The sequence below is a fragment of the Lipomyces oligophaga genome, assembly GCF_038497815.1.
Source record: "Lipomyces oligophaga strain CBS 7107 unplaced genomic scaffold V1516scaffold_1, whole genome shotgun sequence".
In the NCBI taxonomy this organism is placed as follows: domain Eukaryota; kingdom Fungi; phylum Ascomycota; class Lipomycetes; order Lipomycetales; family Lipomycetaceae; genus Lipomyces; species [Lipomyces] oligophaga.
Window position 1 is genome coordinate 1,870,591 of NW_027117785.1, and position 27,875 is coordinate 1,898,465.

Below are 27,875 nucleotides of genomic sequence, written 5' to 3' on the forward strand. Positions count from 1 at the left end.
AGTAAACAACTAGCTTGTAGATAAGTTAATACATAACGTTAATCTGCTCCAACACTAACAGCATCTGGTATCTGAATGGGTTCCAGGTCAAGTCCAACTTTAATTGGTGTCAACGGAGAAGAGAATGAGTCTTCCAAAGACGGCTGCTTGTTTTCGATGGTGGTTTCCATCAAAGACGGCATAGATTCCTGAGAAGGCTGTGGTTGCAGTGGAAGTGGTTGCATAACTGTTGGTTGCTTCATGGTATTCATACTTGCACGTTTCTGCTGCCACTGCTTGCGGAGCTCGGATTTCCTCTTTTTAAGCCGCTCTAGTTCGTCGAGCTCAGAGCCCATGGCAAAAGATGACGGAAGAAATTTTGATACTGACCGCGACGGAAATCCAAATGTTTCGTTACTAATTACTGGTTCGTTTTGTCTATTCGAAGGTTCATCCGCATTCAACAAGTTGGGCATGCCGACTAGCGAGTTCTGTGTGGCTTGTGGTAAAGGTGAAGACCGTGGGACATCCTCAGGCTGCTCAGGTTTTGGATTGAACTTCAATGGATCAAATACAGCAGACATCGGTGACGCAAGTTGCGGAGAGGCAAGTACAGGTACATTAAACGCCGAAGCTGGCCGATCAGAGCTATGTGTGCTATGAATGCTGGCTTGTGAAGACAACGTGCGATATCGTGATGGGTTCGTATTCGTCCCGTACATACTCTCGCGGAAACTGCTTGGCGACGCACCCCGCTGGTTCACGCTGTCCGCATATAGTGAGTACGGCCGTGAAGAAATTTCAGAGACTGGCCTGGATATTGGTTTATTAAGCTCAGAGTGAATTGGACTTGCTGGCATTGCCAGATCCTTTGTTTGAATAGGATTAAGGACCGCGGGTGGTGTCGCCGGGACCGACGCAGTCGCCAGAGCAGGAGTCATCAGAGAAGATATAGAGTTCGGATCAGCCGTAGCGGATTGCAACATTTGCTGCATTATCTTCATCTGCATTTGCAATTGCATCGTCATCAGTTGCTGCATCTGTGATTGAAGTTCGGGACCAAAGGCAGGAGTTGGATCAGGAGCTACAGCAGCTAGTGGAACATTCGGTGGAACCGACATATGTTGCTGTGGAACCCAACTTGGTGGTGGCGGGTCACCATTTAATGACTGATGATGCAGAGGAGGATAGGGATCTTGAAAATATCCCTGAGCAGACGCAGACGTATGATACGACTGGTGTATAAACGGATTATGGGAATGCGATCCGGCAGCATCCACAAGATTTCCCATATTATGGCCAACAGGAAGCTGCATGTGCATATTTAACATTGATCTTCGCTGACTTTTGATTTCCTGCTCTCGCTCCATTTCGTGAATCAAACCTCGAGAAGGTGAAGTCGATCTGGATTCTAATTGCTGCCCAAAAATCGGTTGAACTGCATGTGGCCCGGATTTAGATCCACGTGAAGATCCTTCAAAGCCTTCTTCGAGCACAACCACCATGCTTCGACGAGTAGCGGCAGGAAATGGGCGTAGTTGACCAAGTGGAACATCTTCATTATCAGCGTCGCCAAAGGACTCTACAGCAAATGTAGGTAGCTGTTGAGATGCAGATCCAGCAGAAGCGGTGCGGCCTCGGTCAGGTCCAGTAGAGTCGGAACCCATAGCACGACGCATATTCTGTCGGTACAGAGCTAATTTCTCTTCGTTCAGCTGCCTCATCCGATTTTCATTCTGCTTGTGCTCATCTTCGGAATCCGACTCGAAGTCATTACGTTCATCTGAATCTGATTCCGACTCAGCCTGTAAAAAATTGTCATCTTGAACGTTCGCATCCTTACGGAATCGCTGAAACTGAGATAACGTCATCATGCGGTTTTGCTCGAGTAAATTACGCCGTGCGGAAGGTCGGCTATTGTCTCGAATAAAGGTGGCAGCTTCAAGTGGGATATCTGTACCATCGCGGCCTGACCGCACTGTAGAACTAAACTGAAGTTTTGCACTTCTGGAAGAATTTTGTCGTGCTAGAGAATTTGAGAGCTGTCCTGACCGTAGAACCTGATTACCCTTCTGCATCAAGGCTTCTTCACTCCGACGGTCGGAAGCATCGAAGGAGTTGTCAGATCGTACCGAGCGAGTGTCATCGTCATCATCAGGATTATAAGGATCTGATAACTGCAAAGCACTCATATTTCGACGCAATGTCGAATCTGGTTGTGTCAGTCCCGGAGGTTGTAGATATGGCGATTCGCCGGCAGCTGCATCCGGTAGAGAAGATCCAAAATAAGAAGCGCTACTACCTCGTCGATGGAACGGACGAGAAGTTATGAGCTCGTCGTCGGATGGTTGGTCCAAGCCAAAGAAATTTGGACTGGTTGAGACAAAATCGCGAGAGTTTCGCGAACTTCGAGCAACTAGTGCAGCTGGCTCCGGAGACAAGACCTGTGTATAAGGAGTAGAGTCTTCCAGACTTAGATCAGTGTGTGAGTTGTTGAAATCGTAAACATGACTGGTATTGTATGGATCTATCGAAGTCGGCGACAAAGGCGGGATTTGGGAAAGTGCGACCGGATCTAGGACGGTAGCAGCCGGGCGCTCTGGAGAAGAATCCCCCGATGAGACAGCTCCGTTTCTAACGTTGAACTTAAGTTTCAGAGGCATAAGAAAAAAAAGTAACTAGGAACTAGAAATAAAAATTGTTCAAACTGTATGCGAGAAGATCAAACTACCCAGAACTGACTCGTTGGGACTGGGTGGTGGAGCGAACACTTGCAGGGTCTGGGATTTGGCGACGAAGTAGCTGAGACTGTTCAGGCCGAGGTCCCGGTTAGACTAGTGCGCCAAATCGAAGAAAGCTGCGTAATTGAGAGAATGCTGCCTAGATTGATAGGAAAACGCGCTGCAGGTGGGTCAGGATACAATTTGAGAAAATGTTTTGTAAGCTACCAGATAAAAATGGTAGCCAGCTTGCTGAAAGGGTAGTCTGCTTGAGATATAAATATCGAAACCCAGAACCACCACCGAAACCAGTAACAGGAGGAACCAGAATTAAACAATCAAGAAGTGATAAATTAACTCAGTCCAAGCAATGCATCTAAAAACTTAGATGAATAAGTCAAATTCGAAATTAGCCAAATCCACCAATATAGTTAAAATAACCAATATAAATAAATAATGTCCTAAAGTAGTATCAAATCCTAACTTCTGAGCTCGACCCCGGAGTGTTTATACAATGCGGTCGTCGTGGAGATGTGTCACATGATACAATTTTTGTGTCGGTCAGCGAGTCCCCTGCATATATGACTGGAGCTCCTGATTTTAGGCTTAAACTGGACTTCAAAAAATTAAGGGAAGCTTCTACTGGATATGAAGATGTAGATGTGTATAATAAGTAATAAAGAAACAGAACCAGAAATGAGTCCAGATGGACGAGAAGGAAGCTTGGAAGATGGATGTGGACTGAATGTAGGTCTGAAAGACAGTAACAAGCGGTACTATCGATTATAGCGAAAAGATCTAGACATGGTGTTTAAAATAGTATAAGCAGAGACTATACTCATGGCACAAGTGGTAGCATGAAAAATAATTAGCTCGAACCGATCCCAATACGCTGTTGTTAATGCACTAATGTTGATGTACTTTGAAGGATTGGTCTTATGTGCGTACGAATCTACTGGCACAGTGTTCTTCTTGATCATAGACAATAACTGATATTTCCTAAAACAAAATACTGTAGTTATGATCATGTTGTCTTTCAGTACTGAAGTAGTTGTTATAAATCCAATTAAAACTGATTTTGTGAAAGCTTCTAACATTATTAAGCATATAACAAATAGCCACGACTAATCTGCGGCTTCTCATTAGACGAGGTTTTAAGAATTTGTACTTATTTCAAATCAGCATCTTCAGAGTCACACTGATCAATAGTGATAAAATCAGAGCAGACAATTCAATGGAATCCATTAAAGGAAGAGGAACAATTGATGAAAAAATCTCGGGTAATGACAGTTTTTAATCATAATTTTACATTGCCTAACAATAACACTAGGCGAGTCGCTTCGAATTGGTATTGTTCGAACCCGATGGAACACCAAAGTCATCGATGCTTTAATCGAGGGCTGTTTGAAGCGACTTGGTGAATTCGGTGTTCTGGAAGAAAATATTGTTCTTCAGACGGTACCGGGCTCGTACGAATTGCCGTTTGCTGTATCTCGCATGTACGCAGCATCTAAAATTCAGGCTTCGTCTGCAGGTGCAGGATCAAATGTTATTGACCTATTATCTGCAGAGCCGGGCGATAATGCGGCAGCGGAACCAGCAGCAACCACGCAAAAGGCATTTGACGCAATTATTGCGATCGGCTGTTTGATCAAAGGTGAGACGATGCATTTTGAGTATATCTGTGATGCTACGTCGACTGCACTTATGAATTTGCAATTCTCGCTTGGAATCCCAGTTATCTTCGGCGTATTAGCTTGCCTGAGCGATGAGCAGGCTCTTGCTCGTGCAGGACTAACTGCTAACGGCCATAATCATGGAATTGACTGGGCTGAAGCAGCCGTCGAAATGGGCATCCGCAACAAGGCTTGGAACAATGGTACTTTTTAGTTGTCTTATCAGTACTTGAAATAATTGTGAATCAAAATGATGTAATGTTCCAACGCCTTACAGTATATACATAATTTAGGTAGAATAAAGTAATTACATGCCAATGTTCCGCACTCCAGGGTTTGCATAAGTCTCGAGCTGGTGTCGCCCACGCCGAAGCAAGTATTCTATTGTGCCAAAGTCAGATTTCGGAAGGGCAAGATGTTTTTCGAACTGAGTACGGGTAAATTTAATGAAGTTCAATCGATTCTCCTAAACTACTGTTAGTTTAAGTTCAACTTGTCGGAGATATTTGCTAACCTTTGGCTTTTTTCGTATTTCTCGAAGACATGATCGATAGAGACTTAGAACTGGTTCTGTCAGTGTATTTTCAAGTGAAAAATACGTATATCTTACCATCACGTTGCAGCCCGCTCAATTTCGATCGACGCACAGCCATTAGATCAAGTCATGAATTATAGATGAGATAAATGTAATGTAATAAATATTAATTTTAGATATTTGTCGGCGAGAACTGGTTTCCTGAATTGGACAACCAGTCACCTGATACAGTCAATACTCTCGTAGCCGACCTCACCCGAGAAGTCGCTGATAATAAAATAATAGAATATAAGGACAGGAAAATATTAATATATCATGCATTTAGAAATGTAAACATTAATAGTATGAATTGTCCGAATCATGAAGAAAGCAAATAGTACAAACACATAATACATAGAGCTACGTATTCGAAACTTTGCACATAGCAAGTACAATAATCACGTAATCAAATTGGCTACTTCAGACGTAATTTCACAATTCTTGAATTTAAAAAATCCATATTCACAGTAATATATAATTCTATACTTTGAATAGTTTGTGATTGCAGTTAAATAAATTACACTAGACAGTACACGATACCATACGATACTCTCCATACAGAACACACCCCTGGCCCTATTCTTCTTTTTTGCTTCACCTTCTCGCTTTCTCTTTCTTCGTCTTTCCCGGTCCGCCGTAGTTCAAACCGAGATTCTGCTTCTCCAGCTTCGTGTTTCAACCAAAAAAATCAAAAACCCCGGAAAATGGCTTCTCTTATTCGATCGTCTGCTCTTTCTTTGCTCCGACGGCAAGCTGTTTCTGTTGCTCGTCCGGTCACCCTCCGCCTTGTCGCTCCTGCAGCTGCTGGACCCCGACGTGCTGCCGTGCGATTCTATTCCGCTCATGACGAGGAGACCTTTGATGAGTTTAATGCTCGGTATGTATTTGAGAATTTCAGTTTTTTATTTGTTTGACTTCGGCGACGTCGATGCTCAGTGGGGATTGCGAGAGTTGCGAGGACTTGCTTTGTCTGTACTATGAGTGATACGCTTGTTTTTCTGTCTATACCTATTTCCCGTGGATCTGGACAATGCCGACGCTGTTCTGGTAGTGCGACTCGAGTTTCCATTTTAGGAATGATTTTTGAACAGTACTACTTTGTGTTTCTGGTCCTCGAGCTTCGGCTTGTATTTGTCGACTGTTCTGAAATATATATATATATATATGTATATATACCCTTCCGGAACCGATGGTGGCTCTGTTTGATTTTGCACTGCTGTTATTCGCTGCTTGTGTCTGGACTGGGCTCTATGTTTGGTTTGATATTTAGTGTTGGTACTCATGCAAGTTGTACGATTCAGGGCCAGTTGGATATGTGGACGCGGAATTGGCCAGCATTTACGTTGAATTTAATTTCATATGGCAACTATGCTGCCTCTGTATTTTGAATTCAAACACTTTCGACACAGTCAAAGTGTCCACACTAGCTCTACTTTCAGCACCGACTTCAATCCCGATATTCCTCGTTCTCACTTCCACTATTGGTTCATATGCTGCAATATCTCTCATTATCCAATCAACATGCTTTCAATGTCTTCCTCCAATTCCCTCAATCCCCCAATTCTCCCCGGTTCTCCTGCTCGTCGTCTTAACACGACCGGCCTCACTGGAAGTGGCGTGTACAAGTGATCCGGGATCAGCTGAATACGCGCTCTCTGGTTGGCTGGCTGTGTACAGCGCGGCGTTGTTCTGGGTTCCGGTCCACCGCGCAGGCTCCGATTTCCTAAAGGAGACTGCGGCTTTGCCTCGACATCCATCCACAGTCCTGTGAATACTAATAGTTGCTAACTAATATAGATTCGAAAAGGAATTTGATGGCGCTTACGATGCCTTTGAAGTGCAGAGAATCCTAACCAACTGTTTTTCTTATGATCACGTTCCGTCGCCAACAGTCATTATTAAGGCTCTCGAGGCTGCTCGCCGTGTGAACGATCTGGCAACCGCTGTCCGTGTGTTCGAGGCGATCAAGCTCAAAGTACCATCGGATGGATTATATGCTGCCTATCTTGAGGAGCTGGAAAGTGTCCGTAAGTCTTTGGGAGTTCCTCTCAAGGAGGAGCTGTTCCCCGAGTCGAAATGAAGCTAGCACTCTGGCCGATTTATGTAATAAGCTGGACCAAGCAAATGGAAAACAGGAAGAATTCGAGTCAGATTCAGTTACATGTCGAATGGCTAAAATTTATTAGATAAGATATAATCATGAAAGTTGTGTTTGGGTAGTCGGTGGGTGCATTTGTGGTGGATTTTATCAGTCATCCGACATTGATTGTGATTGCTTTGATTTTCTTTTATTTGTTTGAGTGAAAGTAGTCAGTGTTGTTATTATTTCTTTTCATTTAATTCATCATCAATAACCAACCTTATTACGCAGTACGACAATATTACATAGATTTGTACAGAAAATAACTTTTATTAATACGAAGGATCCAGTCACAAACCATTCTGAGCTTTCAGAAAGTAAAAAACATTAGTAATCTAGAAAACTACCCAAAACGGAGTCACAGAAGATTCCAAAAATTGAGTATAATTACTCGTAAATCCACTTGAACACGGCGGGAGTGTAAGAGACAATCTCAGTTGGCTTGAACCAAAGAGCAATTTCCTTCTTGGCGTTCTCGACCGAGTCCGAGCCGTGGCAAACGTTACGGCCGACATCCTGAAACTATTAGTATTTACAATCTCAGTATGAAGATATCTAGACAAGTATGTGTCTTACAATGGCATAGTCACCACGGATGGTACCAGGAAGAGCAGCAAGAGGATTAGTAGCTCCGAGAAGAACACGGCCAGTCTTAACGGCGTCCTTGCCCTCCCAAACCATGGCACAAATAGGTCCGGAAAGCATGTCTAGTCTAAGTTAGAAAGCATATGAGCAGGTTGGATTAGACAAGCCTACAGTTGAGAAGACTAGATGAGAGTTAGTAGTGAATCTGATTGAATGCAAACAACTATACTTACCCAGGGAAAAATGGCTTAGCGGTCAAATCAGCGTAGTGCTCGCGGAGAAGTCCTTCAGAGGCATTGGTGAGCTTGATTCCAACAAGCTTGTAGCTGCAAAGATGTTAAAATGATTGATATGGAGCAGGCCATATGAAGTACCCTTTGTTCTCAAAACGAGACATAATGCTGGAAACGAGTCCACGCTGGACACCGTCGGGCTAAAGAATGAGTTGGTATTGAATCCAGACATGTAGATTTGCAATTGTACAATTCAACTTTGGCAATGATTGATGAACGCCCATTGTAGTAGTACAATTAGCGATTCTGCAGATGTGCCAAATCAATTGTACAAACGCAATCTGCACAACACAGGACTAAACAAACCTTGATAGCAATGAAAGTCTGCTCAGAAGACATTTTAAATTCAAATTATCCGAGATTAGCACAATAGACAGAAATTGAGCTGATTACGACAAGTTCCAGGAGAAAATTCTGCGAAGACGACACATAAGCAACACAGGCTCGGTCGTTCTGGCTGACATAACATCATATTTGTCGGTCCAGATATGCCCTATAGTGTCGATCTTGCTATTATTATACTGGTATGTTGGTACTGCCTACACCCCTATCACATAAATTGGTCCCCGCATGTGCATCCCCAGAATACCCCTGGAGTTAGCTGACTAGCAAAGTAAACATCGCGAACCCGGCTTGTTTTCCTTTCCTCAACCTATCCTTCTGTCTCTCCTTCGAGCCAAACAGCGCACTTTTTCTCTTCAATTGCCCTTTTTCTCTGGTTTTTGACTTGTTTATCGTCCTTAGTCGTCAAAACACTTCAAAAACGTTCTCCTTTTCCTCTTCCGCGTCCCCGCTCCGTCTCCGTCTCCCCCGTCCCGTTCCCTAGCCATCTTTCCAACCACACAATCCTTCTCTGCGTGCTAGCCCTCTCCGCTTAACTAGGCCGGCGCTCTCCTCCAACCGCAGCAACCACGTCGCCTTTTCTTGTTTTCGCTCAGTTTCACGCGTCGTCTTCGTCGTCGTCGACTGCTCACAGTTGCAGCCAACTTCCGTTCCTTGCTGCCGTTCTCTCGGCTGCAGTGCCTCTGATCCCGGTCGTAATCCTCGTCGGTATCGTTCTTGTCCCAGCTGCCTCGCTCGCAGTTTCACCCTCCAAACGCTCTCCCGTACGAGCCCGATCTGGCCGTCGCGACACAAATTCTCCCGCTTCCTCTCGTACCTCCTCGCAGAAACGCCTGAACAGACGTCTGCAGTACTCAGAATCAGACCGATCTCGCTCAGCGTCGTCTTCACCCGCGCGTAGCAGCACAGACAGCGGCTGTAGCAGCACCTGCAATAACAACAGCAACAGCAGCGGTTCTTCTCCCAGATCCGCCGCCAGAGTGCGGCAGCGTTGTTCACACGCTTCGCCGCTCTCCTCCTCCAAATCCTATAGACGAAGTCCAAGCCTTCAGGCACATCCGAGAATTCTGTTTCCCTCCCGTCACCGTCCTTCGTCGTCGCTGTCGTCGTCGTTTTCGTCGTCGTCAGCGTCCTCGAGATCAACTTCCGCTTCGTCGGCCACTTCTAACTGCTCCGCGTCATTAACCATGGATCCCGTCACATCTTCAAATTTTACTCGGACCCGCAGTCTGAGAGCCACTGCGGGCGAACACATGTACACTCTCACGCTTGCCGATCAATTCAAGCAAGAATCAAGCTTCCCAACTCCTCCACAACACACTACAAATGATACCACTGGCACTAACACTAATCTTCCTCAGTCTGCAGCTACAGGGTCTGCTGGCGTGGCCCAATCCACTCTTTCTAGATCAGTGTCCGCCCAATCAACGCCTACTGGACAAAATCGAGGGCCCAGATTTCACGATCGACGTCGTAACCGCTCCGTTCGGCTGTCACTTAGTCTACCCAAACCAGTTGCACCACCTGCCTCGACTACTCCTGTATCAGAGGAGCCACCATCAATTGGTCAGTATTATGTTATCAATATCTAATGCCTTCTAACTAGATTACAGCTCCAGATCTCTACGTTTCTCCTAAGGCGCCAAAAGTACACAAGTCTGTAGCAGACGGCGAGGTGTATGACAATACCGGTGATTTCCTGACTTTGCTTGCAGCCAAAGAACGTCGTGTCGTCGAGCTCAAAAGTGAGTTAGCTAAGGCCGAAGACGATCTGAAAAGACTCCAGAATCAGTATTCCTTGCAAGATCAGCAGCCTGCGCGTCGTCCAACCTCTCAGGTTGGACTTCCGCAGATCCGTGCCGCACTAAATTATCAGCGTTCCAGTTTTGAAAAACAACTGCTCGCAGCAGCAGTGGCAGCGACCTCTACACCGGTGTCCTCTTCCGGTGCTGCGGAGTTGGATAACCAAGCCAGCGGATCGTCGACGTCGAGTACCGTATCCTCCGGTGACGAATCGAGCGGAAAAGGCGAGTCGTTACGAGGTGAAGCTCCCAGCACCAATCCAAATAGTGGCGCCCCTGCTGCCGAGAGGAAACTTTCGTCGTTCCCGTTTCCTAGTCCACCTAGGACAGCTCCTTCAGGGCGGTCGCTCGCGCCTCCCCGGACATCGTCGTTGTTTGATGTCGTTGGGTCTGGTGTCAGTGCTGGTCTCGCAGCGACAGGGTATAGTTCGCCAGCGATCGAGGATCTGCCGTATATAATTCAAGGAGGTGACGAATTTGAATACGATGAAGAAAATATGCTATTTGATCAACCGACAACGGCGAAGGAGGTTATTCAGCTTGGACGAAAAATAGCCGGCGGGATCAATAAGCAGTTCTGGACTTTATTTGATGATCTAGCATCTGCGGCGATTGGTGAGGAGCCAAATCCGAGCCAGCTGACACAGACAGAGCTTAATCAAAACCGGCTGAACCAATTGAATCGACCGATTCCTGCAGAGTCTGCAATCAATTCACGGGCTGGAACTGCTAATGGAAGTACCGGTGCTGCTAAGTTGGCGGCGATAAATTGGAGGACTTCACCACGTCGGAGTAGGTCATCCTCACGAGAGGCTCGAGGTTCAGGCGAGCAGGGCATACACCCTGAACAACAGGGTCGCCAAGAACAGGAAGAAGAAGAAGAGGCCCGTTTGAACGACTATAAGCCAGTTCGGCGAAGCAAACATGGATCGACTGAGCCGTTAGGTGTCTCGACGCTGGAACTGCGAGGATCACCGCATAGCAAAACTAATCATCGATCTGATTTGGGTGATCATAGAGGTTACAGCGTATTGCATTCGCAGCCTGCGGGAGTTAGTACCTCGTTAATTGATTTGGAGTCGTCGGAGGATGAGTCAACAATATTTCCTAGTATTAGGCCAATGACAGCGCCAATTGAGTCAAGTGCAGGTTCAGGAGCGAGCGCTAATAGCAAACGGTTTAGCATGTACGGTACGGATTTCTAGTTCGCTGTAAACAGCCTGGTTTAGATGTTTCATGTATTTACGATTGATGGTAATGGTGGAAATTGCTAAGGAGAATGTAATTGGAGGTAGATTACACTGCATAATATATATTAAGTTTTTGAATTAGATAAGGTATCTGGAATACATAATAATGGAATACCTTAAACTGTTATAAATCAAACTGGGACACAAAGTTGTACGTTGGGACTTGCTGAACTTTCACATTATTCCGTCCCTCTGTGTAAGCTTCTGCCAAAAATAATATTATAATACGTAATTAACATATTATAATATAATACAAAATCAAGCAAAATGTGGCCGTTCAATTCATCTCCGAAGCCAGTTGGAATGCCGGTGCTAGTAAATGATTGGACTCCAGCTACTCCAGAAAGCCCGACTGAGACTACTTTCAACACAATTATTGTTCCACGGCTCCCTTTTCGGCCGCCGCTATCGGAAGAGGAAGTGTTTATGGTGAATATGCAGAAAGGCGAGGATCTCTACAAAAGCTGTCCAGCAAAAGTAGCGATGTCTGGCGTAGGCGGGTTTGTCTTGGGTGGAGCATTCAGTCTGATGATGGGCGCGATGGCATACGATGTTCCAGTAGGACTCGGTGGGAAACCGATTTCTGAGCTGCCGTTTCGTGAACAGTTCCAAGTGCAAATGAAGGATCTCGGTAAGAAAGTTTACAGCTCCGCGAAAAATTTCGGCAAAATTGGTGGCATCTTTGCTGGCTTTGAGTGTGTTATCGAGGGCGTGCGTGCAAAAAATGATATCTACAACGGCGTTGCTGCTGGCTGTATTACTGGCGCTGTTCTTGCTGCAGGAAGTGGTCCACAGGCTGCTATTAGTGGATGTGCTGCGTTTGCCGCGTTTAGCGGTGCAAGTATGTTTTTTTTGATGTTTTTATGTCCCATGGTTTTGGTTGGTATACTAATATTTGCAGTCGATTTATACATGCGCAAGGATGAGTGCCCTCCCCCCAATAATGATGAGGATTAATTGGACGTAAAGCTGTATATATAGGAAATTTATCATGGATATGATGTGTATCTCATTCGATTAGATCGACTACCTCCGACTATATGAATATATGAATGTGTAAATAAGACCTATGTAGATATGTATGATACTTGAGTTGTATTCCGGTTAAACATTTTCAAAGCTGCATTGATACACGCGATCAGGCCGGATATCCAGCGGAGAGTCTCAGCAAAGGTGCAACCTGCTTTCTGCTCGCCGTCAGATTTCTCTGCTCCCACATCCAAACGTTCTGCATCCCATTCGTCCACGATTCGCGCGATACTAGTTCAAATTCTGTTTCCGCTTTCGGAAGAAATTTATCGACGACAGATTTACCCCTGTCGGTATTCGCGTACACCAGAAGATCGCGATGAAACTTGTGTTCGTCGTCAAGGTAAGAATCCATATATGCCATAACATCCAAATTCCGTTCTTTCGCCCACATCTGGACACCTTCAATAAACCCGGATACCGTAAACTTATTCAGCGCCCAAGCCAGCGATTTTACGGACGACTCGATCCCCAGAGAGGGGTATTGGTCGTCGGCCCACTCTTTGTAATCCTTTCTCATAAGATCGCGCAGTGAAAATGAGTCGACGTCACGTTTTGCAGCCATTAGTTTGTTGAACATATCCTCGCAGTCGCAAGCAGGCAGCAGACCAATAAGTGTTCTTACAGCCTCTTTATCTTTTTCGAGAGCTTTTGACGTGAGATTAGCCGTATCGACAATTATAGGAGATATGCCCAAGAGTGCTATTTCGCGCTGCTCGGCAGCAGAAAATAGGTCCAAACAGCCACTCTTGGAGAAGTAGTCGACGATCAAGGTTGTGCAGGAACCCACAGGTTCGATAATTCTCGGGTCGGCCTTCGGATACATGCCCTCATCGGCATGGTGATCGAGAATGGCGACGACGCGTGCAGTCGAAAACCGATCTTCCAGTTCAGGGAGCAGTTTGTTATGATCGACCAGAACAAAGTCAGCGCTTGTGCTCACGGATGGCAGTTCATCTTTACAGATTACTGAGTCGGAATTTAGTCCAAGCGTGCTTAGCAAATATTTCAACTCCGGTCGGAGAGATACTTCTTCTCGAGCAATGTTCAACAGAGGAACAATCTTCTCGCTTGTGGAAACAGACTCTTGTAATCGTTGGCTCGGCGCATGTCTTGAAAGAAAGTATGCGCAAAGAAGTGAAGCAGTATAGGAGTCTAAATCCGCTGATTCGTTACCAGTAACAATTAGCAGTTTTTGCCCAACTTTTTGGCTGCTGTATGTTTTGATATTTGATAAAAATTTAAGAATGCTCATGATATTGTATGCGACTGTATAAAAACCAATATATCTACAATAATTACTTATCTGTCTCATTAGATCTGACCGTTTCTCCCAATCCATATTTCAAAACCTCATTCCTTGCTTTTGGCTTCGAGTATAAAATCAATGCAGTATAATACGATATAGTCAGTTCCACTATCGTTTAATGATGGCAGATTTACAACTGTCAGAAGTGAATCAACTACAAACAGTCGAGTACTGGGTAAGCCTGCTTCAATTTTCGAATATCCAGCTCTAACAACCAGGACGGACGGTATAAGAAGGACGAGACTGAGATCACCTTCGACTGGTTCAAAAGTTTTCACGATTTAGAGCCATTCTTTCGCAAATACATGGACTGGAATCCTGCGAAAAAAATTTTAATGCTCGGTTGCGGAAATAGCGTATGCATGTACCTGCGAATACGTGTACATATATTGATAATCTAGACGCTTTCAAAAGATTTATACGATTCGGGATTGCGGCGAATAGTAAACGTCGACTTTTCGCCCACCTGTATCCAGCGCATGAAGGAGACATATCCAGAACCAGAAATGACTTGGCAGGTCATGGACGTTCGAGATATGTCGATGTTGGATGACAGCTCATTTGATTATGCCATCGATAAAGTATTTTAACAGGTGTATAATAGAGCTCGGCTAATATCTTCAGGGAACTCTCGATGCTTTATTGAGCTATACCGGTTCTGTTTGGACAATTCCCGACGATGTGAAGGCAAACACCGACCGGTACATGTCTGAGATCTGCCGAGTCCTGAAACCAGGTGGTTCGCTACTTTATGTTTCTTACCGGCAACCTCATTTCGCAAAACCAGTCTTACAACGGTCTGACTGGAATGTCGAAGTAGATGTCTTAGCTGATCAAGCTGGAGGATTCGAATATTTTGGATATAACGTGAGGAAAAATCATTAATCATTCAGCATTGAGTATTGGTCAAAAATTGATCAATAACACCGTTCAGCCAAATCGTAAATCAATAGATTCTTCGCCACTTGATTCATCAATTGAATTTGCAACATTGTCTCCAACTTCATCCTCATCTCTATCTTCCACAAAATTATCCAGATTGTCCACATCATCTAGTTCATCTAGCTCATCATCCCCTCGAAAATCTGGATCAAGCCAATGATCACCCTGTAAAGGTTCCTCGAGCAGAATCTTGTTCCATGACAGCCTCTGACTAGGTCCTGCTTCCTCGAGTTTTCCGTTCTTACTGTTTCTGTGGGTTAACGGATTTTCCTCTCTCATGACCGCCGTCTGCGCTAACTCAAGCAGCATCAGCAACAACTCGTTATCCACATCACTCTCCATGGGATAAATCTTAGCCAACCGGTCCTCCAAATTATCAGCGAGGTCGTCTCTTCCATTCACACTGTATTTTTCTGCGATTCTGCACTGTTAGCAATATATCCTCCATTTTCTCCTTCCGCTCCAACCAAATGAAACTTACGCGTACGCTCGCGTCTTAATGTCGTCCGATTCTGCAGCTGGATACCTGACCTGAGCCACCTTCTGGACCCGTAGCCTCTCAGCCGCTGTTGCCTGTGGATCGAGCTCACTAATTAGTCTGCTTAAGTCAAAAATTGGCATATTAATCTTTATGTTCGGTCAGTATTATATAATCATATTCTCCACTATTGTAGGCATGGTTACGCGCGTATTTTCACGTGATTGTTTCATCCCATTTAAAGTATGTTACGTAGTGTATTATATAGTAAATGATATATGTGTAGCCATATGTACATATCATATTTTGTATATTTTATATAATATAATATAATATTATATTGTATAGTACTTTGTACACATTAATACAATGGTTTGGATTCATCGCCAAATTCAAAGCATATTCATACTTTTTCTCGGAACAGTGCTTGTCATATCGATAATCCGACTGATTCGAGTTTCCAGCGCAAAATCGAGCACATTGCGTCCAGTTTCAGGGAACAGAAAAGGCAGTCCAGATTATGCAGCCCACATAGCTCCACTGCACACTGATTTTCGACTGAAAGATCCGAGTCCGACAGCATTGGCTCAGACACCGAATCTGCTACTCGAAGAAGTCGGCGAGCCTGAAGGACTGTTGACGCGGTCAGACGACGAATACCGTATGAAAGCTAATGCGACGCTGCTATCGCTTGTGCGGAATTCAGAGCTGTCTGGTCTACTACGTACAATGAAAGATGTCGAGCAAACCTTCAACGCAAAGTTCAATTATCCGTGGACTTTCATGAACGACGTCCCATTCTCCGAGGACTTCAAGCGGAGGACTCAAGCCGCGACGAAGTCTGAATGCAGATACGAGGTCATTCCCAAACACCAATGGGAAACGCCTGCCTGGATTAACCCTGATATCACTGCCGTCTCAGCTGATATATTGCAAGAGGAAAACATCATGTACGCTAAACTTGCCTCTTACCACAGAATGTGTCGCTGGAACTCGGGCATGTTCTACCAGCATCCTGCTCTCAAAGACTACAGATGGTACTGGCGTGTCGAGCCAAACACGCGTTACTTTTGTTCTGTCGATTACGATGTTTTCCGCTTCATGGAAGATAATAACAAAACGTACGGCTTTGTCATCAACATCTACGATATCCCTCAGAGCATTCGCACTCTTTGGCCGACCACTCTCGAGTTCATCGCTAAGCACCCAGAATTCGTCCATCCAAACAACTCACTCGACTGGCTCACCGATACTACAGACCGTCCCAATAATGGAGACATCGCGAACGGCTATTCAACTTGTCATTTCTGGTCAAACTTCGAAATTGGTGACATGGACTTCTTCCGCTCAGACGCTTATTCACAATATTTTGACTATCTTGACCAGGCTGGCGGCTTCTTCTACGAACGCTGGGGTGATGCACCGATTCATTCCATTGGAGTTGGACTTTTCGAGGATAAGCACAAAATCCACTGGTTCAAAGACATTGGATACGTCCATCAGCCCTATTATAACTGTCCGACATCCCCAAAGTGTAAAGGCTGCACTCCAGGGAAGTTTTCGAACGCTGGCTATCTTGACAAAGAAAACTGCTTTCCAAGCTATCTACGGCATAATCCACAACTAATATAATATCGATATTGCTTTGATCTTATTCATTTATTGCCATTTATATACATAACCTTTCCATCCGTTTCCAACTGATTCCATTTCCATTTCCATTTCCATTTCCTATCTTCGACGTCCTCCCGTCTCGGTTCGTATGGTCAAGTCTTCATATTGTTCATCATAAGTTGTTTGATTCATGATTTAATCATTCTTCATTCGTCATAGCTTCGGGAACTCGCATTCGTATTCCTTCCAGCCATCGTGCATATAACAGTTCCTCCACCGTGCTTCGTTTGTATTCAGCTCTTGAACTGTCCATGTCATTGCAATTCTCTTCCGTTTCTTTTGGAATATTGTCTGCATTCTTGGTCGTATCTCCTTTGTCTTTAAATATACCGCCCGTATCCTTAATTACATTTACCTTGCCTTTTCCCTTTGACGTCCCATTTCCATACATCCCTTTTGATGTGCCTTTTGATATTTCACTTACTTCCTTCTCTGTCAATTCGCCTCCAATATAAACACTAGCATCCCCTCTCGCTCCCTTCAGCAGCTGCTGAATAAACTTCCCCTGCGCCTCAGGCTCCACAGCATTCATCTCCCTCCAAGCAGACACAAATCTGCTCACAACTCTTGCATTTACTTCTGTATTGCTAGCATGTTCCAACGTTTCCAAAGCCGATAATATAATCTGGTTGAACATCTTTCGCCCTATTCTTCCCACTTCACTAGTCGCAGCCACAATTTCAAATCCATTTTCCTGGGACCCAATACCTGGGCCCTCCGTGCTCGATCCTCCTACGTTCGACAGTTGTTGCGAAAACGTATTTGCAACCGAATTTGATTCAACTGGCCTAGCAGGCTTCAGAGTCCGCTGCCTATCAGAGTCCATTGTATATGACCGAACTAGTGAGGACTTGCGGCTACTGCCAATGTTCGAATCGATTGTCGAATATCGTCGTGTGCCTGTTGACTGCAATTCAGAATGTAAACTCTGGGATCTTGCCCGTGTGGGTGTTTGGTCTCGTGCTATTGATGCATATCCAGGCTCCACAGTAAAATTCCACGAATTATCCTGATTTCCATGTCCTAATGTCACTCTACATAAATTAGCACATCATTTCCTGAAATATAGGCAACCTACATCGTGTCCTCATAAAATCTAGGTTTGGGCCGGTCTAAACGACGTCCTTCCCAATCTTCCTTTCGATTAATCAATTGACGCAGTTCAATTGGCTTTCCTACTGATCGGACAAATCTATGTTTAAGCAATTGTTTTGCTGTCGAGTTAGTCCAGAGCTTGGATTCTTCACTGCAGACCATGTCAAATCAAACATACCTGATGGCCGTTTCCTATGATCTTTAATTAAACAATTAGATACAAAGTCTTTGAACTCTTTACTGAAATTCCCTTTCAATGTTGGTGGATCAGATTTAGGGATCAAAAACAAAACTTTCATGGGATGATATTCCGATAACGGTGGCTCGCCCCGTGCCAGTTCTATCGCAGTGATTCCTAAAGACCATATGTCTGCTTTAAAATCGTAAGCTTCTTGCTTGATCACTTCCGGAGCCATCCAGAACGGTGTTCCAACAAACGTATTGCGCCGGGATTTATTATTAGATAACTGGGCAGCCACTCCAAAGTCCCCTGCTTCATTAGGATCAGACTTAAAAACATGTAAAAGCACGTACCCAGCTTGACATCTCCATCAGAAGATAGAAGAATATTGGCAGCTAGTTAGTTAGTAGAGCGTATGGAAGAAAAGTGATGTAAAATACCCTTGATATCTCTATGAATCTGTCAAGTTAGAATTAGATATAATGAAGCGAAAATTATCTTACCTTGCCGTTGCTATGCAAATATGCAAGACCTTCAAGTAATTCGCGACAGATTATGGCAATTTGACGCTCAGCAAATGGACCTGGCTTTAAGAGATCCAAACTTGATCCACCTGCAAGATATTCCATGACTGCTGATTAGTATCCATTCAGAGTTAAGGTCAAAATACATACTGATCCATAACTTATATCCCTTGACAAAACAACCTAGTAATATTAGAAAAGGTCTATCAGATACTATAGGACCGTACCGAAGTATCGGGTTACATGTGGACTATCACAGCCGCGAAGTAGAGTGATTTCCTGCTGGATTTCCTCAATGTCATCATCACTTGATTCGAGATCGACCTGCAGAATTAGAAGTGTACTCTATTTACTTCAGAAATAGAACGCACCTGTTTTATTGCAACAATGTCCCCTGTTTCTCTGCTTCGGTTAGTATGTGAGTCTGCATAGTCAGCTAAGTTTGCCTACTTATATATAGCTCTGTAGACAACACCAAAGCTTCCGCTGCCTAATTGTTCAAGCAAATAAAATTGATCCGCGGTACAGTTCCGCGATATCTCGCCCAGCATGATTCAATACGAATAAAAACAAATGCAACAAGAACCAAGTCTCGTTCATGGATCGATCCGGAGATTTCCCAAGCTGTTCCGAGATCAAGAAGAGGTCTGATCGCACGAAGTTCGACCGGGATGGCTGGAGAAGCAGGGATGCAGATATGTACTGTTCCGTGAAGAGAATAACTAAAATACAAGGGGAAGCTGATCAAGCTGACTATGAGCGAGTGAGGGTTAGAGCTATTTAAAGGTAGTAAGTAGTTAGTCTGACCTGAAACGCTATCAACTGGTCCAGACAAACGTCGACACGTTAACCAAAACGAAAGCACAAAACACGAGAACACACAAAAGGACAAACAAAATTAAATATGAATCCTGGCTTTTGTCCTCAAATCACGTCTACCTTGTGTTGTTTTGTCGCTGGCTCCTTCTCGTGGCCTTCTTCGTCCCTGGTCTATTCTAGATGCGGCACGTCGTCAACATATCCCTTTCGCGTCGTCGTGTTTGGTTGCCCTGGCGACGCTCCTATGCCTTTGATCATGTGATATATCACGTGGAATCCCACGCGTGTCGTCACGTCGTCACGCTGTCACGTCCTAGTCCATTTGTGTACAAAGGCCGAATATGCTACGGAGTGTTGTAAATAGCTCTAGGACGTTATCATGTTCGTTTTGCAGTTTGAGTATTTGGTGAACTTTGAACTTTGGTGGGTATAAATTAGACACCGAGTGATTAAAATCGCTTGGCATTCATAGAGGCTAGAAAGGAGTATGAGCCTGAGCTATCTATGGATATTGACTTTCTAAGTGTCGATCAAGTATTGGAGCGAGTTGATTGCAGATTGGGATAGGTTATTGCGCTGTATCCGCCTAAGCCGATCAATTTTGAGTGAACGTAAGAAGTTAGAACACATGTGAATGACTTGTTCAAGACTTCTTGACCTATATGTCAGACTCATTGGCTTGAAATTAGATCGTAGAGAGTCAAAGAGTGGTATATATGGCCAAGCATATTTGAGCTATTTACATGTGTCAATGATTTGCCTGTATACATAATGACTTGATGATAACTCGTAATATGTAAAGAGATAATACAAGGCGGTCTCTGTATGCGGCGTTCAAGACAATTTTTCAGGTTTTTACCAATAATCTGTTTCAGAAACTCTAAGGATGCTTGTTTATTATAATAACATTATAATAATAGAATGCTATACAATAAATTATAATAAGTTAAGATGGCTCCAAATAAACCGAAAAAGCAATCTATGAGGGTCCTCAACAAGGCCTCCTCTTCGATTATCAAGACAGATATATCCGCAACAAAACGTTCCTCGAAGCCGCTATCCAAATCGCAGTCTTTCGGAAAACTCCTCAAAGAACTTAACTCTCAGAATGAGAATCTTAAGTCGGAAATCGTAGCTGTTTCAAGAGGGTTCATGGGCGAAGGCGAGATCACATTCACTCCTTCGAGCAGTAAATCGAAGGGCGGATCAAAGAATTCAAACAGGACTCTGGACAGGCAAGAATCAGACTTGGAGCTGGAACTCGGATCAGGGTCCGAATCAAAACCAAAATCAAATGGAGACCGAAATAATGGCCGCAAAAAGCAAAGATACGCAGGTCGTAGAAGTGGTAAGTATGCGAGTACAAGTGAACTATAAAACTAACAACTTTAAGCCAGCAACAATGTGATTCGAAGATTACTATGAGATTATAATGATGTAACGATGTCAAATTACTGATACAAAAAAGTAATGATATGTATGATAATATGAAATAAATGAAATAATATATACACCACCCAAAACGCCTATATACACCATCCAAATATCCGATGTGAGCTGATCATGTTGATTCGAATCGATTCAAAGCAATAAATGCTAATATAATTCTATCATTTCGATATTATCGAAGTTCCCTTCTCAATTTGACTGGTTAAAGTCAGTTTTTTGTTCAACTCTTGTCCAACATCTAGCCCAACCGGATTCACGACTGGCGAAGGACACGGAAGAACCTGAGGAATTGCAACCGTCACAATTGCAATTAGAAATGTAGTCGAAAACACAGACGTGGTCAGTCGGACTCGAGCGGCGTTGTTTAATCTCATTCTAGTTCTGTATCTGTCTAAATTGCAGAGCCTTGAAAGATATTCCGAGGTTCGGGATCAATGCTTGATGCAATCAATTTTCTTCGCTCAAAATGATATATTTCAATGAAAAATGGAATAAGCTCTTAAGACAATTATTTCAAATATATAAATATATTCTATAATATGCACTCCATATAATGTAATACCGTAATTTGCTAAAGATTTGAAATATTCAGCACCGAAAATACCGAAAATACTTGTATATCAAATACGCCGCAATGCGAAATCCTGATTTTACGGACTTTGATTGGTCCGTGTCGAATTGGTACAAAAAGCTCATAATGCTGTCACAGTGGTACAAACACATTGTTAAATTCTGGACATCGATGTTACTTACACTCGTTCCACCAGTAGAAATATATATCTATACTGCTGTATAGAAGTATAGATATTAAGCTAAATTAGCATCAAATAATATCTCAATCAATTAATGTCAGATTCAGAAAGCAGTGCCGATGAGATCCGGCCGGTCTCACAAGTCAACAGGACGCAAGAACAAGCAGCTTTAAATGATTTATTCGATCAGGACGACGACTCGGACGCAGGATCAGGCCAGACTCCTGTAGCAGGAACAGCAGCAGAAAATTTAGAATCACCGAATGATGCCGGTGAGGCTGCGGAAAGCGATCAAGATGATATATTTGGAGATGCAGGAGCTGGATCAGATCAGGATCAACCATTGCGATACACTGGCGAGGACGACCTTGACGAGGAAGAAGATGATGAACAGCCCGAATACGAAGAAGTGGAAACGCAGGAAATGGAGATACAGATGCCGAGATATTTACCCTCGCACAGTGCACCGAAGGAAGTTCAAATCATGCGTATTCCAAACTTCCTCAACGTAGACTACAGTGCTTTCGACCGAGACAGGTATCTTGAACAAGCCGAGGACATCGAGAGGGCAAGAGGTGCCGGCACAGAAGAGGCTCGGCAGCGACTCCGAGCCGATGTGCAAAACACGATCCGTTGGCGGAATGTGACTCAGCCTGACGGATCTAATAAAGTCGAGTCCAACGCTCGAATCATGCGCTGGTCGGACGGCTCCTTCTCGATCAAACTTGGCTCGGAGGTCTTTGACATTCAGGAATCTCTGCTGAACGACACTTATCTAGCTATTTCCCACAACGACCAGGAAATTGTGCAGTTCCACAGCAAAGTATCAAAAATGCTTAACCTCATACCTTCTTCGACCACCTCCGAGACTCATGTTCGAATGTCTAATGCCCTAGCCCGTGGACAACTTAAGGCTCGATTTATTAACGACATCATCACCACCGAAGACCCGGAAAAAGTACAGCGCGAAGCTGAGAAGGCTGAAGAATCCAAAATGCGCGCGCGCAAAAATCTAGAAAATAAGCGGCGGTCAAGAGATTCGAGGGCTGCGTACGACCGCGAGCTAGGTGCTGGAATCCATCGTTTGGCGGATTCATCAGCAAGTTCAACTCAGGCAAAATCGGACGCGAGAAGAGCTAATAGATATGATGACGAAGACGACGACGATCTGGGCTATGGCGCAGGTGACACTTATGAGCACGACGATTTTGTGGTTTCCGACGATGACAATATTGAACAAGACCAGGACGAAGACGAAGAGGAGGATGAGGACGAAGAACGGGCCGCCCGATTACGTAAAGTAAAAAGAGATGGTGCAGAGAAGTATAAAAATCGTAAATCTAATTCAGAAGTTGAAGAGGAAGAAGAAGACATGTCGGAATAATCGATAGCATCTATTTTGATTTTGTAATATACATCTTGAATTCTAAGCCAAACTCCATTCATGCCATTTTGTCATGCTACAAATTTATAATACACTCCATCACCTAACTAGTCGAAATAGTGGGTCTCTTATCGTTATTGCTCAATACTTTAGCCAGTTTTGTATCCGCGAACCGGAATTTCAAATCAGGTACACAAAACTTCGATCCCAGTAACACCTGAGCTGTGGGCCGCTTATCGGGATCCACCGTAAAGCAACTTTCCAAAAACACTTTCCCAGATTCATCGACAAACGTGTCTTCTGGAATTGGCGGCGCAAGTTTTGCATTCCCCAGCTTGTACATCGCGCCAATTGCTTCGTCGTTTGACCAAGGCCGACGCCCAGCAAACATCTCCAATACAACACAGCCTAGCGACCAGATATCTACCTTCGCGCTGTAGCCCTGCTTCTTATAACCTTCTTTGCCATTCTGTACAAAACTATGAATAACCTCCGGTGCCATCCAGAAGATCGTACCTTGCATTGACATCTCAGCATCATTCGAATAGATATTCTGGCTCCGCTTAGATATCCCAAAATCAGAAATTTTGCAGATACCATCTAAATCCAAAAGCAAATTATCAGACTTCAAATCTCGATGCAATATACCCTTCGAATGCAAATATGCAAGCCCATCAACCACTTGTCTTGTCAACGAGTGAACAACTGGAATTTCAAACGCTCCGTTCTTTCGTAAACATGTCCCAATCGATCCGCCAGGAACATACTCCAAAAACAGACTACACACGTCTGGCCCTTCTTCGTACCCCAAATATTGAACTATATTTAGATGGTCCAAATCTTTCATAGTTTCCATCTCCGCATTCAAAGCCATCAAAACTTCGCGCTGTCTGGAACTGTCTCGATCACTTGCTGTTTGTGGAGTGTCGACTTGCTTCACGGCTATCATTTCTCCCGTAGTAGCGTTTAAAGCAAGATATACCCTTCCAAATGTTCCTTTTCCAATTAACTCTCCCTTGATCCAATTAAATCCTTCTAATAACAGGTTAACTTCCAATCCCACAGTGCATATTCAGGAGAACTGAAACATACCATTTTTACCACGTCCTCGAATAGACAGTTGTCCACGCTTAATTTGGCCTGGTGTGACTTCAACAACTTTTCGTCCCCACATCTTAGTACTTTTCCGTCGAAGAAGAGCCGACGAAGCGACGTCATTTGGCTTTGCACCAGATTCAGTCGCTTCCTTGACAGCATGTCTTCGAGCCTCATTGGCTTCTTTCGCAACAATACGAATGGATTTCATTCGAGAAGCACGCGCCATCGACCTTGGTGCCTTGCTTTCGACAGGCCCTGATGAAACTGAGATCTGATCTGCTGCATTTGCTGCAGCAACCATGGCAGCCGCTGCGGCAGCCGCTGCAGCAGTTTGCGGTTGGATATCCAATTTCTCGACTGCAGCAACGCCATTCTGAGAACTTGATCGGAATGAAAATCCTCGATCTAGTTGTGCTTCGCTGCTCGGATCTAATACCTGATCGTCATCAGTAGCAGAGGGTAACTCTTGATCTGTAGCTGTCTGGGATTCTTTCAGTGGGGAAGAAGGAATGACTGCCACACCAACGGGGGCAGAGAATGAAGGGGGAACATCCATGAATGGAGAGTTCGGAGAATAGGCAGTTGTATCATCAATGATCGGCTTATCAAGATCGGTATCAGGGAAGTACTTTTCCAAATTGTCATACACAAATTCTGCGGGAGGTCGAACGGCCCATGAAATCCCTTCGTTTGGAAAATTGGCCAAAGATAAGGATTGTGATGTTGATGGAGGCACTGCATTTCGGGTCCATTGACGATCGCGACGTTGGCGATGTAATTGCTGGGCCGTTGGCAGATCTCCAATTGCAGATGCCGGTGATGCTGCACTTGCACTCTGTATTTCTTTCATAGGCGAGGCATTTTCTGTCGCTGTTGATTCGGTGCGCTCGGTAATTGCAGACATCATATTTGGAACTGGAGGTTCGGGCTCACCAATATGAACCTTTAATATAGGTCTGTTCGACTTGCCACTGTTCTGTCGACTCGTAGATGCAGTACTTGAACCACTAATACTTCCAGCCTGTGAACGAAGACTCAATGGCAACGATTTATTTGAATCTAGCGTATCAGTACCTCCATTAGCCTGACCTGCTGCCGGCGGCTTCTTCGCCCAGATCCCAAAATCTTCATCATCAGATTCTGCATCCGACTCCGAAAACATTGGCGCATCAGCGAATGAAATATCATTTTCAATAAATGAATCTGTGGACCTGCTAGTACCAGTTCCAACTTCGGGTTCAGAAACTAGAGTTCCGGTGAGTTCAGAGGATGACGATTGAATACGATTCTCCGTCTGTTGTACAAAATCTCGGACAACGGTTTCGGTATGAGCAGAAGACTGCTTAGACTCTTCAACAGGACCGGCGGCCGGCTTTACGATAGACTCAGATTGGGAAGATATCACACTGTCTTCTACCGTACCATCGATTGAGCTGGAAAGCGTCGCTGCAGCTGCAGCTGCAGCCGCCGCAGCCTGCTGTTGTTGTTGCTGGACAAACTCTTTGTTGCCGGTGGATGGAGACTTGCGCTTAATTTTAAAAGCTTTGAAGTTGTCTTGCATTGCGGTAGACGAAGATGAATAAGCTGAAGGGAAATCAAGACCTAATCCCGGAATCATTGTTTTCGGCGAGATGACCGATGCTGAGTTCAACTCCTGAGACTCTATGAAATCATTAATCGTAGGTACAACTGGCATTTGACCTGCAGCCATTCGATGTTCTGAATAGTCTAATTCCGGAACAGTCAACGACTCCTTGCGGGGAGCTTCGGAACCTAGAGCAGAGGGCCGCCGAGAAATCGAAGGTTGACGGCCCGGAGGAGGAGGCGGGGGATTTCGCAGGGCTGTAAATTCACGGTGTACTTCATATGGAGATTGCCGGCCTTGATTGAAATCAATAAATGGTGCAGGCCGCTGGATGACTTTGAAGCCAGCAGAATCTTCAGACGATTTTCGCGATCCATTGCGCAACTCCGCATGATCATCTTTAGGAACAACAGTTTGATCATTGGTCGGTGAATTCGAAGTCTGCTGGATTTGATTTGCTTCTTTTAGACCACTAAGTTTATGACCGCCGATAAAATCTACATTAGGTCGATCAGAATACGTAGTCGTGTTGACTCGTAAAGAAGGCTGAGGTGAAATATTTCGTCGAGTTTGCGTATTAGAAGCCAAAGGCTCATCATGTTTTCCTGAATTACTTGATTGTGAAACTCTTGACGATTCAGAATGGGTTTCAGAAACTGACGATGATGCTGAGGCTTGCCGTCCCAGAGCGACAAAAAATTTCAGCGTGGCCCGACTGTCTCCTCGTAGACATTGATCTACGAGGTCATCATCGGAAAGAGGGTCGCCTAGAATAATTAGAAAAAATGCCAATGAACGGATCACAATATGCATACCCCTCTCTGATTCTCCAAATTCAGTTCGTAAGAACGATATTTCCGAATGAGGAAGTTTCAGCTTTTCAGCGACCAGACCACGAAGTGAATCGGGACCTGTAAACGAAGATATGTTAATGAGAGTATAATGTTCATGGTCCAAAGTACACAAGACTAGAATTTTGCGAGGCGGTACCGAAGAAGTAGAAGGTGCACCAATATTCTGCTGGGGTTCTGCTGTTTGAACACAAGTCGCAGAACTTAATCGAGGAGTGGCAGAGAGGATAGGAGAGGAGGTATTACTCGCAGCTATAGAAGAAGAATGATTAGAGGAATTGGACGAAGATCTCGGTCCGTGCAAACTTGTAGAGGTAGTACTGCTGTTTGAAAGTTTCTTGTGTGCAGAAATTTGTGCAGAGCTGGTAGCACCAGCAGCTCCAGGCGATTGAGTAGTCGATGGTCGTTTCACACCTTGCGAAGATGCCGTCGGCGAATCGCGCGAGCTTGCGGATAACGGTGTAGTTGTATCTGGATGTGACGATCGTCCGGAAGACAGAATTGTATCACTGTAGTTAGACGACGCACCGTAGAAGGATGATCCAGTGCTTGTTCGCGTTGGGTGGACGGGTCGAGAAGGGGAGGAAATTCCAGCTTCTTCCTTCTTTGATTTGCGGCCAATGTGGAATAAACCGCCCATGAACGAAGAGGAAGCTGCAGACGACTTCCGGCTGGCGGAGGAAGAGTAGTAGGAGTCGTCCATGTCTCGCTTTGGAGCAGATCGTGCAGACGAGGAAACACCTGCGGAAACGGAGGAATGAGGTTTTGGACGCGAGGAGGGGGAGGACGTGGTGGATGATGCCGAAGGAGCGGAGTTGGCGGCAGCGGCTGTAGCAATTGAGAAAGACTGCACGACGTCGACAGAAGAATGGCTTCCATGCGACGACGTAGACGAAGAAGTTGAGGCCGACGCGCGATGGTGGTGGTTTGCAGGAAGTTGCGCTGTGTTTGAGGAGGAGCTCATGGACGAGTTGGGAGAATGCGAGACAACAGCAGTAGCTTGCGAGGTCGACGAAATATCGCTCTGCGAACTGGGATTGACGTCAGACGAGGCGGAGAAGTAGCCAACCGAGATGGGCCGTCGCGGGGGAGGCTGTCTCCGGTGGAAATTGGCTGCAGTGGTAGGTGAGAAAGGAGATACCGAGTCAGAGGACTCTCTGCGATCAATATTGTTATTGTTGTTGTTGTTACCCGTGAGTGTGACGTTACTGCTGTTCGCGGAGCTATTTGCCAGAACTGGAGGATACTGGTCCAAAAACGAGGACGATGGCCTATGGCGCGAAGTCCGCTTTCGCGGAGGACCAGCAACTGGCGGAGGAGTGGGCATTGTACCACGAGATATAA

At 44.7% G+C, this 27,875-nt stretch overlaps 16 protein-coding genes across 16 annotated transcripts; 7 read left to right on the forward strand and 9 right to left on the reverse strand.

The window, feature by feature from the left end:
- Positions 1-38: 38 nt before the first annotated feature.
- V1516DRAFT_662082 (uncharacterized protein) lies at positions 39-2,642 on the reverse strand (the record flags this gene model as incomplete). The annotated part of the gene is made up of 1 exon (XM_066920417.1): positions 39-2,642. The coding sequence occupies one exon, from the start codon at positions 2,640-2,642 to the stop codon at positions 39-41; it is 2,604 nt and encodes an 867-aa protein (XP_066780195.1).
- Positions 2,643-3,318: 676 nt separating this feature from the next.
- Positions 3,319-3,852, reverse strand: V1516DRAFT_669144 (uncharacterized protein). Its single transcript, XM_066921130.1, has one exon. The coding sequence runs from the start codon at positions 3,794-3,796 to the stop codon at positions 3,476-3,478; it is 321 nt and encodes a 106-aa protein (XP_066780196.1). The 5' UTR covers positions 3,797-3,852; the 3' UTR covers positions 3,319-3,475.
- Positions 3,853-4,693, forward strand: V1516DRAFT_669145 (6,7-dimethyl-8-ribityllumazine synthase). Its single transcript, XM_066921131.1, has 2 exons — positions 3,853-3,974; positions 4,025-4,693. Exons 1-2 carry the CDS (start codon positions 3,934-3,936, stop codon positions 4,587-4,589), a joined length of 606 nt encoding a protein of 201 aa, XP_066780197.1. The 5' UTR covers positions 3,853-3,933; the 3' UTR covers positions 4,590-4,693.
- On the reverse strand, positions 4,498-5,082 carry V1516DRAFT_669146 (uncharacterized protein). Its single transcript, XM_066921132.1, has 3 exons — positions 4,986-5,082; positions 4,890-4,939; positions 4,498-4,841 (listed from the first exon to the last, which is right to left on the reverse strand). Exons 1-3 carry the CDS (start codon positions 5,026-5,028, stop codon positions 4,683-4,685), a joined length of 252 nt encoding a protein of 83 aa, XP_066780198.1. The 5' UTR covers positions 5,029-5,082; the 3' UTR covers positions 4,498-4,682.
- Positions 5,083-5,523: 441 nt separating this feature from the next.
- On the forward strand, positions 5,524-7,312 carry V1516DRAFT_669151 (cytochrome c oxidase subunit VA-domain-containing protein). The gene is made up of 2 exons (XM_066921133.1): positions 5,524-5,826; positions 6,747-7,312. Exons 1-2 carry the CDS (start codon positions 5,654-5,656, stop codon positions 7,027-7,029), a joined length of 456 nt encoding a protein of 151 aa, XP_066780199.1. The 5' UTR covers positions 5,524-5,653; the 3' UTR covers positions 7,030-7,312.
- A 28-nt stretch (positions 7,313-7,340) lies between these two features.
- V1516DRAFT_709915 (nucleoside diphosphate kinase) lies at positions 7,341-8,379 on the reverse strand. Its single transcript, XM_066924228.1, has 6 exons — positions 8,274-8,379; positions 8,049-8,107; positions 7,908-8,000; positions 7,846-7,856; positions 7,666-7,796; positions 7,341-7,605 (listed from the first exon to the last, which is right to left on the reverse strand). Exons 1-6 carry the CDS (start codon positions 8,304-8,306, stop codon positions 7,477-7,479), a joined length of 456 nt encoding a protein of 151 aa, XP_066780200.1. The 5' UTR covers positions 8,307-8,379; the 3' UTR covers positions 7,341-7,476.
- Positions 8,380-9,496: 1,117 nt separating this feature from the next.
- On the forward strand, positions 9,497-11,481 carry V1516DRAFT_645942 (uncharacterized protein; the record flags this gene model as incomplete). Its single annotated transcript, XM_066920183.1, has 4 exons — positions 9,497-9,886; positions 9,916-10,192; positions 10,280-10,811; positions 10,887-11,481. The coding sequence occupies 4 exons, from the start codon at positions 9,497-9,499 to the stop codon at positions 11,314-11,316; spliced, it is 1,629 nt and encodes a 542-aa protein (XP_066780201.1). The 3' UTR covers positions 11,317-11,481.
- A 306-nt stretch (positions 11,482-11,787) lies between these two features.
- V1516DRAFT_694322 (mitochondrial inner membrane translocase subunit Tim17/Tim22/Tim23/peroxisomal protein PMP24) lies at positions 11,788-12,318 on the forward strand (the record flags this gene model as incomplete). The annotated part of the gene is made up of 2 exons (XM_066923941.1): positions 11,788-12,202; positions 12,263-12,318. 2 exons carry the CDS (start codon positions 11,788-11,790, stop codon positions 12,316-12,318), a joined length of 471 nt encoding a protein of 156 aa, XP_066780202.1.
- Positions 12,262-13,654, reverse strand: V1516DRAFT_669161 (uncharacterized protein). The gene has a single exon (XM_066921134.1). The coding sequence runs from the start codon at positions 13,643-13,645 to the stop codon at positions 12,500-12,502; it is 1,146 nt and encodes a 381-aa protein (XP_066780203.1). The 5' UTR covers positions 13,646-13,654; the 3' UTR covers positions 12,262-12,499.
- Positions 13,655-13,688: 34 nt separating this feature from the next.
- V1516DRAFT_705912 (S-adenosyl-L-methionine-dependent methyltransferase) lies at positions 13,689-14,870 on the forward strand. The gene is made up of 4 exons (XM_066924154.1): positions 13,689-13,874; positions 13,918-14,055; positions 14,101-14,280; positions 14,324-14,870. The coding sequence occupies exons 1-4, from the start codon at positions 13,818-13,820 to the stop codon at positions 14,582-14,584; spliced, it is 636 nt and encodes a 211-aa protein (XP_066780204.1). The 5' UTR covers positions 13,689-13,817; the 3' UTR covers positions 14,585-14,870.
- On the reverse strand, positions 14,630-15,262 carry V1516DRAFT_662091 (uncharacterized protein; the record flags this gene model as incomplete). The annotated part of the gene is made up of 2 exons (XM_066920418.1): positions 14,630-15,062; positions 15,123-15,262. 2 exons carry the CDS (start codon positions 15,260-15,262, stop codon positions 14,630-14,632), a joined length of 573 nt encoding a protein of 190 aa, XP_066780205.1.
- Positions 15,263-15,400: 138 nt separating this feature from the next.
- Positions 15,401-17,100, forward strand: V1516DRAFT_669167 (glycolipid 2-alpha-mannosyltransferase-domain-containing protein). Its single transcript, XM_066921135.1, has one exon. The coding sequence runs from the start codon at positions 15,489-15,491 to the stop codon at positions 16,749-16,751; it is 1,263 nt and encodes a 420-aa protein (XP_066780206.1). The 5' UTR covers positions 15,401-15,488; the 3' UTR covers positions 16,752-17,100.
- On the reverse strand, positions 16,752-19,571 carry V1516DRAFT_669169 (kinase-like domain-containing protein). The gene is made up of 11 exons (XM_066921136.1): positions 19,401-19,571; positions 19,044-19,346; positions 18,965-18,995; positions 18,821-18,917; positions 18,744-18,776; positions 18,573-18,700; positions 18,510-18,528; positions 18,423-18,464; positions 18,067-18,378; positions 17,872-18,007; positions 16,752-17,827 (listed from the first exon to the last, which is right to left on the reverse strand). Exons 2-11 carry the CDS (start codon positions 19,142-19,144, stop codon positions 16,933-16,935), a joined length of 1,794 nt encoding a protein of 597 aa, XP_066780207.1. The 5' UTR covers positions 19,145-19,346; positions 19,401-19,571; the 3' UTR covers positions 16,752-16,932.
- A 1,277-nt stretch (positions 19,572-20,848) lies between these two features.
- Positions 20,849-21,465, reverse strand: V1516DRAFT_669179 (uncharacterized protein). Its single transcript, XM_066921137.1, has one exon. It carries the CDS (start codon positions 21,233-21,235, stop codon positions 21,023-21,025), a length of 213 nt encoding a protein of 70 aa, XP_066780208.1. The 5' UTR covers positions 21,236-21,465; the 3' UTR covers positions 20,849-21,022.
- Positions 21,466-21,639: 174 nt separating this feature from the next.
- Positions 21,640-23,049, forward strand: V1516DRAFT_669181 (Leo1-like protein-domain-containing protein). Its single transcript, XM_066921138.1, has one exon. It carries the CDS (start codon positions 21,708-21,710, stop codon positions 22,995-22,997), a length of 1,290 nt encoding a protein of 429 aa, XP_066780209.1. The 5' UTR covers positions 21,640-21,707; the 3' UTR covers positions 22,998-23,049.
- Positions 23,050-23,100: 51 nt separating this feature from the next.
- On the reverse strand, positions 23,101-27,495 carry V1516DRAFT_617254 (uncharacterized protein; the record flags this gene model as incomplete). Its single annotated transcript, XM_066919356.1, has 6 exons — positions 23,101-24,032; positions 24,090-25,298; positions 25,380-26,121; positions 26,182-26,447; positions 26,496-26,783; positions 26,904-27,495. The coding sequence occupies 6 exons, from the start codon at positions 27,493-27,495 to the stop codon at positions 23,101-23,103; spliced, it is 4,029 nt and encodes a 1,342-aa protein (XP_066780210.1).
- Between the last annotated feature and the right edge of the window lie 380 nt (positions 27,496-27,875).